The 8,696-nt window shown below is 42.4% G+C and overlaps 1 protein-coding gene across 1 annotated transcript; it reads right to left on the bottom strand.

Annotated features, from left to right (window-relative positions):
• Positions 1-2,111: 2,111 nt before the first annotated feature.
• LOC138909583 (uncharacterized) lies at positions 2,112-2,585 on the bottom strand. Its single transcript, XM_070200790.1, has one exon. The coding sequence runs from the start codon at positions 2,583-2,585 to the stop codon at positions 2,112-2,114; it is 474 nt and encodes a 157-aa protein (XP_070056891.1).
• Positions 2,586-8,696: the final 6,111 nt, after the last annotated feature.

Genomic DNA, 8,696 nt, shown 5'->3' with positions numbered 1-8,696 from the left:
AGAATATTCATTTGCTCCTCTTTCAGAACACATCTCCAGATCACACCATCATTGCAAATCTTGAAAAGATATGGCTCGTCCCAATAATAATCCAAGCTGTCCCGTTTGAGTTTCTTCCTTTGGTTAGAAGAGAGCTCACTCGGGACAATGCCGGTCACAAGAAAGTTAGCCACATCGGCGAATCAAGGCATACCATTCAAAGACACGGAGAGGAGTTGTTCATCTGGGAACGAATCATTGATTTCGAGGCCATTATGGGGCCTTCCCTCCTCTTCTAAGCGGGACAAGTGGTCCGCCACTTGATTATCACTTCTTTTTCTATCAATGATTTCAATGTCAAACTCTTGAAGCAGAAGAACCCATATCATCAACCTAGCCTTCGAGTCCTTCTTGGTCATCAAGTAACGGAGTGCTGCGTGATCGGTGTGCATAATCACTTTGGCACCCATAAGATATGGCATGAACTTTTCCATGGCGAAAACAATGGCTAGTAACTCTTTCTCGGTCACCATATAATTAACTCGGGCGTCATTCATCATTTTGCTTACATAATAGACAGGATGAAATATCTTGTTGACCCTTTGCCCCAAAACCGTTGCTACCGCAACGTCACTAGCATCGCACATGAGCTCAAATGGTAAGCTCCAATTGGGTGTGGTAATGATGGGATTGGTTGTTAATTTATACTTGAGAAGCTCAAAAGCTTTCATGCAATCTTCATTGAAAACAAACTTTGCATCCTTTTCTAGCAGCTTGCACAAGGGGTTCACCACTTTTGAAAAATCCTTGATGAACCTTCGGTAGAACCCCACGTGCCCAAGAAAGCTCCTAACTCCCTTGACGGAAGTAGGAGGAGGGAGATTTGAAATAACTTCAATTTTTGCTTTGTCCACTTCAATACCGTTCTTTGAGATCTTATGGCCGAGGACAATGCCCTCCTCGACCATAAAGTGGCATTTTTTCCAATTAATCACTAGGTTAGTCTCTTCACATCGGGCTAACACTTTGTCAAGATTATCCAAGCATTCTTCAAATGAGTCCCCCACAACACTAAAATCATCCATGAACACTTTGAGGAAGTCCTCCACCATATCCGTAAATATTGCCATCATACACCGCTGAAAGGTAGCCAGTGCATTACACAAACCAAACGACATCCATGAGAATGCAAATGTTCCACACGGACATGTGAAGGTGGCTTTCTCTTGGTTTTCCGGTGCAATGAGAATCTGGTTGTACCCTGAGTACCCATCCAAAAAACAATAGTAGGCACACCCGTCAAGTCTGTCCAACATTTGATTAAGAAAGGGCAATGGAAAATGGTCTTTGCGGGTCACTTTATTCAGCTTTTTGTAGTCCATACATACCCTCCATCTCGTGACAGTACGAGTGGGGATCAACTCATTTTTCTCATTTGTGACCACAGTCATACCCCCCTTCTTCGGCACACATTGTACCGGTGAAGTCTATGAAGTATCCGAGATAGGGTACACAACCCCTTCATCAAGCCACTTGATAATTTCCTTCTTGACGACCTCTTGCATAGCCTCGTTCAACCTCCTTTGATGTTCCACGGAGGGTTTGGCATAATCCTCTAGTATAATTTTGTGCATGCAAAAGGCGGGGCTTATACCCCGAATGTCAGCCAAAGTCTATCCAATTGCCTTTTTCCTTCTTTGAAGCACCGCAAGGGTGGAGTCTATCTGCACATTAGTTAGGCAAGTAGAAAGAATAACAGGTAATGTGGAAGAAGGGCCTAAGAATTCATACCTGAGGTGTGAAGGCAAAGGCTTCAACTCCAATGTTGGTGGCTCCTCGATTGAGGGCTTTGTTGGTGGAGTCTTCCGGTTTTCCAAGTCCAAGGAAAGTTTATGGGGGCCATATGAGTAGAATCCCATTCCTTGCAATGCATTTGCACATTCAACCTAGCCTTCCTTGTCATCATCCTCATGGTTTAACAACACAGCTTCCAAAGGGTCTTCCACATTGATCATGGCACTCGTGTCATCAACTATCACTTCTTTCACAAGATCCACAAAAGAGCAAACTTCATTGCTATTTGGTTGCCTCATCGATTTGCACAAGTGGAATACAACATTTTCATCGCCCACTCAGAAGGTTAGCTCCCCTGCTTCCACATCAACCAATGCCTTCCCTGTTGCTAGGAAAGGTCTCCCCAATATTACAGGCACCTCATAGTCGACTTCGTAGTGGAGAATCACAAAATTAGCAGGCAAAATAAACTTGTTGACCCGGACTAGAACATCATCAATAATACCAAGCGGCCTTTTCATTGTCCGATCTGCCATTTGTAATCTCATGGAAGTAGCTCTTGGTGGCCCAATACCTAGTGTCTTGAACACGAAATATGGTATCAAATTAATACTTGCTCCCAAATCACACAAGGCTTTTGTAAAATCGGCGCTACCAATGGTGCATGGAATTGTAAAGGCACCGGGATCTTCAAGCTTTGGAGCCATCGAGTGCACAATGACACTCACTTGATGAATTATTTTGATGGTCTCACAATTCATAGACCTTTTCTTAGTTACCAAGTCCTTCATGAACTTGGCATATCCCTGCATTTATTCGAGAGCTTCCACCAAGGGCACATTAATTGACAAATTTTTCATCATCTCAATACATTTCTTGAATTGGTTTTCATTATTTTTCTTTGCAAGCCTTTGAGGATATGGTGGAGGAGGCCTTGGCAAAGGGGCCTTGGCTTTAGGCACTACTGTTTCCAGTATGTCTATCACGTGTTCCCTAGACGAGTTCACATCATTTTGAGTCTCCTCCATGTTGTCATCAATATCGATCCTCACTTCATTATTCACATTCTCATCATTGGCTTGAATTTCATCATCTTCTTGCAACACAACATCATCACTCACAATCTTCTTTGGATTAGAGGTACTTGTTCCCACCCTTCGGGTTTACTACCGTATCACTTGGTAGTGCCCCTTTAGGGTGAGTATTCAATGCTTGAGAAATTTGACCCATTTGTACTTCCAAGTTGCGAATAGAGGTAGTATGGGAGGCTATTTGGGCATCGGAGTCAGCATTCATTTCCATTATTTGTTTAAACATACTCTCTATCTGCCCCATCTCAGTGTTTGAGGAACTTTGCCCTTGAGACGAATATGGAGGCGGATTGTTAGGTTGTTGATACATCGAGGGCCTTTGAAAGCCCAACCCCCGGTTGCCTTGATTATTATTATTCTAACCCCCTTGGTTTCTATTGCCGCCCTAATTGTTATTGTTGTTCCCCCAATTTTGATTGTTGTTCCCCTAATTGTTCGAGTTGTTGTTGTTGCCATTGTTCCAATTCCCTTGGCCTTGGTTGCCCCAATTTTGATTGTTCCCGTGTGGTCTCCATTGTTGAGTTAGAGCATTACTCTGTTGACCTTGGTAGTTATTGGCATATAACACTTCCTCACTTCGATCATCATAAGAATCGCTTTGATTGTAACCACTACCACTTTGCTCATATTGATCTTGATTGTTTTGCACTTGTTGACCACGCTATCTCCTCTTGTTGACCATGACATTTACCCTTCCATGGCATTTACTTGCTCTGTCCCTTGAACTTGCTGAAGGTGGGCCTTCGCTAACTGATTCATAGTAGTTGTCAACTCGGCTATGGCTTATCCGTGATCATGAAGTTCCTTGTGAAGATGGATGACATTAGGGTCACCCTGAGGAACATTTGCCCGACTCTTCCAAGCTGAGGATGTGTCAGCCATCTCATCAAGTATGTCACAAGCATCGGCATAAGGCATTTTCATAAAATTTCCCCCAGCTAGCTAATTTACCACACACTGGTTGGTCGTGTTGATGCCCTTATAGAATGTTTGTTGAATCATTGCTTCAGTCATATCATTGTTTGGGCATTCCTTGACCATTGTCCGGTATCGATCCCAGATTTCATGTAGGGGTTCATTAGGTTCTTGTTTAAAGGCTAAGATCTCATCCCTCAATGCTGCCATATGACCCGGTGAGAAAAACTTGGCTATAAACTTTTCTGCCAACTCATCCCACGTGTGTATGGAGTGGTTGGGTAGCCTCTCGAGCCAGTCCAAAGCTTTCCCTCTAAGTGTAAAAGGGAAAAGTCTCAATCTCAAAGCGTCCTCCGAAACGTTCGTCTGCTTGCTCCCCCAGTATGTGTCTATAAAACCCTTTAGATGCTTGTATGCATTCTGATGAGGAGCTCCAGTGAAGAAGCCACTTTGCTCCAATAGGGTCAGCATGACATTTATAATTTGAAAATTTCCCGCCTGAATCCGGGGCGGGACAATTGCACTTGCGTAACCTTCATTGGGTAGCACCCGGTGTGCTTCCTGTGGAGGAGGTGGGGGAGGGTTTGGAATGTTTTCATTAGCCTGGCGGCCTCTTCTTTGGACTTGAGGTTCTAGATTAACTTCATCCTCACCATTGTCATCTACTTCCTCCCCCGGAAGAACATGTCCGTGAGCATCATTATGAGCCATATGGTACCTAAAGTGATTGATACACAAAAGTTAGAAAAACAGAAGGAAAGAAAAACAAGACACACAAATAGTTAGATAGATAGCCAACACCATCTAACTCACCGACAATGGCGCCAAAAAGTGATCGGGTCCAAACCTACACCACTATATAGTAGCAAGGAGTGGTGGATGCAGTTTTACCCGATGAGGTCGGGATCGATTTCCACAGGGAGTTAATTTGGTTTGGAGTTGGGTATCTAACTAATCTAGATATGCGTGTTGTTCCTAATTGCACTTCCAAACATTATTGCGATTGATTCTATTCTAATGTTATACTATAGTATGCTGAATGTAAGCTAAGTAAAATATTTTTGGTGAAAGTTTTCAACTGTTAAAAGGCACTAGGGAAGTGACTTCCGCCTAGGTGAGTATCTGATGGGTATCAAGAATCTAGGACAATATTGTTATGATTGGGGTCGTGATATAACCATCACACATAAATGCTCACTCTATACATATCGGTAATTTGAGTGACTTTGCTCGATTTGGTTTTCTCAAGCCCAAATGGGTGTTCATACAATACAAATGAAATTTGCTCAAGTCGGGTATTACTATCTCTAGGTTTAACCCTTTAATTGGGGCTATCAATCTCTTGAGTTCGTCCCAATTCCTTGTTAGCCTAATTTTCCTAGACTTAGTCCCTCTTTCTCAAGAAGAGCCTAAGTCATGAATGCATGAATCAGTGTTTGCAACCATTAATTCTACAATTTTAGCATAAATTAGGCTAAATATAACTAACCCATAAACAATTAAGCCCTAAAATTCAAGACCCATTAAATACCCACACTAGGATTGGGTCACAACCCTAGCTATGTCTAGCTACTCATAATAGCAGCAGAAATCAAAGATAAAGATGAAATATAAACCATTGAAAATCTAAAGTTTGAAGGTAAATCTTCTCTAAAATTGCCCAAAAAGAGAAAAACCAGTTGTTCACGTGCTCTACTCAACAAAACTTGACCTAAAAATGTCATAAAGATCTATTTATACATAGCTAATATTTTCGAACAAAAATGCCCTTGCGGAGGATTCGCGGACGCATAATTCTGACCGCGTCCGCGCTTGAGCTTTCGCGGCCGCATAATAATAAGCGCGGTCCGCGTTTCTTCAATACTGGGCTTGGATTGGACTTAGTTTCGCGGACCGCATAATTTCATCCGCGTCCGCGTGAACTTCCATTGCGGCCGCGTAATTTGGATGCGGACCGCGTTCTTCAGTTAAGCCTGACTTGCAGGGTCTCTGCACCTCAAGATGCGCTCTCAGCGGAATTCCCTTCGCGTCCGCGTAAGATCAATTCGCGGTCACGTAATTTGGACACACGCCACATTCTTTATTTGAGCCCAACCTATAGAGTCTCTGAACCTCGAACCACGCACTCAATGAAAATCTCCTCGCGGCCGCGCTAAAGATTTTGCGGCCGCGCTTTTCCAACGCGGTCAGCATTTATTTTAGTACTCAAAGCAACTTCTCTGAATCTTCTTTCGCGGACCGTGTAATGGTAGCCACCTCAGCGGTGGTCCTTACGCGAATGCGCTTTTTTGTCGCTCTCTGCGCTCCAGTCTCAGCCTTGGATTAGTACAAGTTTGACTCCTTCATGAGTTGATTATGGCTTCTTTGCCTCATTTGGACCAAACCCTGCAATCAAGCACATTAAGTTAGTTTTAGGGAATACCTTTACGCATTTTTGACTCAAAACCTAATCAAAAGAGAGCAAATAATAGGCTAAAACCCCTAGTTATAACAAGACATCACCCTTCGTGCTTTTACTCTCAATCTCACCATAAAATATTAAATATGACACGACATCACCCTTCGTGCTCTTACTCTCAATTTCATCATGAACAATAGATACGGCACGACGTCACCCTTCGTGCATTAACACTCAAATACGGTACGGCATCACCCTTCACGCATTAACACTCAAATACGGCACTGAATCACCCTTCGTGCTTTAACACTCAAATACGGCATGATATCACCCTTCGTGTATTAATACTCTCCCTTACCATGTAACAATGAACATATAATAACAGGGAGATATAATAAGCAAGATCAAGTCTTATGTCAACAATGATTCCACTATACCAATATCTACTTCAAAAACAATGCTCAATTATCATGGATAGTCCATAAGTGCGGAAAGAACAATCAATTTAGTAATTAACTAGTCTAAGCATGGATATTAAGATCAAAGAAAGAAAGAAATTACAAGGAACAAGTCCCACCCGCATGCTTTAACCCAACAATAATGCATAAGTACTCGTCACCTCACATATACATTGTATCCAACATTTAGACAAGTAGCAAATAGGCAAACAAGTCCTAATACCTCGAGTCAAGGTTAACCACGACACTTACCTCGCTTCAAAAGTCGACTCAAAGCTCTACCATAGCCTTTTCCCTAGAATCTGTCTCCAAACCGCTCGTATCTAACCACAATTGACTCAATAATATCAAATATTGCTAAAGGAATCAATTACAGTGCATAAATTTAGGATTTTCACACGTTTCTCCAAATTGTCAAAAATCGACCCCGGGCCCGCTTGGTCAAAACCCGAGGTTCGCACCAAAATCCATTTACCCATTCACTCCTGAGCCCGATTATGTAATTAGTTCCTAAATCCGACTTCAATTTGAGGTCTAAATCCCTAATTTGCAAAAAACCTTAATTCTTCCTACATCCCTAGTTTTCTACCATGGAAGAACAAAGGTTAGGGCTAGGAATTAATGGGTGATGTTAGAAATGGAAGAAAATAAGTTAAAGTGTACAAACCTATGAATTGATGTTGAGTTTTCTCTTCAAAATCATCTCTAGGCCGAGCTCTAATGAAGAGTTTATGAAAAATGGAAGAAATTCCGTTTTGGGACTGTTTTAAATCACTGGCGTCAGGTGTTCATCGTGTTCGTGTGAAACGTGACGTGTTCGCGAAGAGCATGGCCTAACTGGCTTACTCGATCGCCAGTAACTCCACGCATTCGCGAAGGTCTATCCCGCCTCACCTTCGTGCTCGCGAGACTGGGCTCGCGTTCGCGTAGAGTTACCTCAACTCCCCTGCCCAGCCTATCTAACGCTACACGTTCGAGTGTGACTGGTCGCGTTCGCGTAGAGCAGGTCCCCCCAATGCTCCGCGTTCGCGACCAAGGTTTCGCGTTCGCGTACAAATTCTCCCCCAGCCCATTTTACCCTTCGCGATCGCGACCGCGAAGAAGGAAACACCAGAAACCAGCAGAAGTGAAAAACAAGCAAACTTTATAAGTTCAAAAGGTCTGTAGGCTATCCGAAACTCACCCGAGCCCTCGGGGATCCAAACTAAATATGCACACAAGTACAAAACTTGATACAAAATCGCTCGCGCGATCAAAATACCTATATAACACTTAGAACTACGAATCGGGCACCAAATCAAGTGAAATTTTCAAGAAAACTTTAGAATTTCTATTTTAACAATCGGACGTCCGAATCGCGTCAAATCACTTCCGTTTTGCACCAAATTTTGCAGACAAGTCATAAATATCGTAATGGATCTATACCAAGTTCCGAAACTAAAATCCGAATACGGTATCAACAAAGTCAAACATCAATCCAATTTATAAATTCTTTAAACCTTTAAACTTCAAATTTTCAACAAATTGCGATAATTCAAGTTAGGGACCTCCGAATTCAATTCCTGGCATACGCCCAAGTCCCAAATCACGATACGGACCCATTAGGACAGTCAAAATATGGATCCAGGTCCGTTTTCTTAAAATATTGACCAAAGTCAACTCAAATAGATTTTTAAGGCAAAATTTCATATTTTATCATTTTTTTAAGCATAAAAGCCTTCCGGAAAAACACCCGGATTGCGCATGTAAATCAAGGAATACTTAATGGAGCTATCGGAGGCTTTGAAATACAGATTTAAGGTTTAAAACTCTAAATGACCTATCGGGTCATCACACCAAGCCCCCCTCTATTTCTATTTTTCAGCCCAATAGCCCAAGCCCCTAATTCCCTAATCCCTTAGGCCTTAGTTAGTCTCTTAGGGCTTAGAGACATAGAATTATACGGCAGTAGCTTAGCTTCTACTTACCCTCGTTAGGCCATAGTTTAATTCTGTTGATGCTCGTTAGATGTTGTTGCATTTTGCTGCTCATTAGTTGCTGTGTAAACTTGAATTTTGCTGC

Source organism: Nicotiana tomentosiformis, chromosome 4, assembly GCF_000390325.3.
Source record: "Nicotiana tomentosiformis chromosome 4, ASM39032v3, whole genome shotgun sequence".
Taxonomy (NCBI): Eukaryota; Viridiplantae; Streptophyta; class Magnoliopsida; order Solanales; family Solanaceae; genus Nicotiana; species Nicotiana tomentosiformis.
Note: the sequence above shows the minus strand (reverse complement) of the source record. Positions and strands in the feature narration are given on the sequence as shown.

Coding starts and splice junctions, on each gene's coding strand:
- LOC138909583 (XM_070200790.1), bottom strand. CDS start 2,585: ATGCAGGGATATGCCAAGTTCATGAAGGACTTGGTAACTAAGAAAAGG.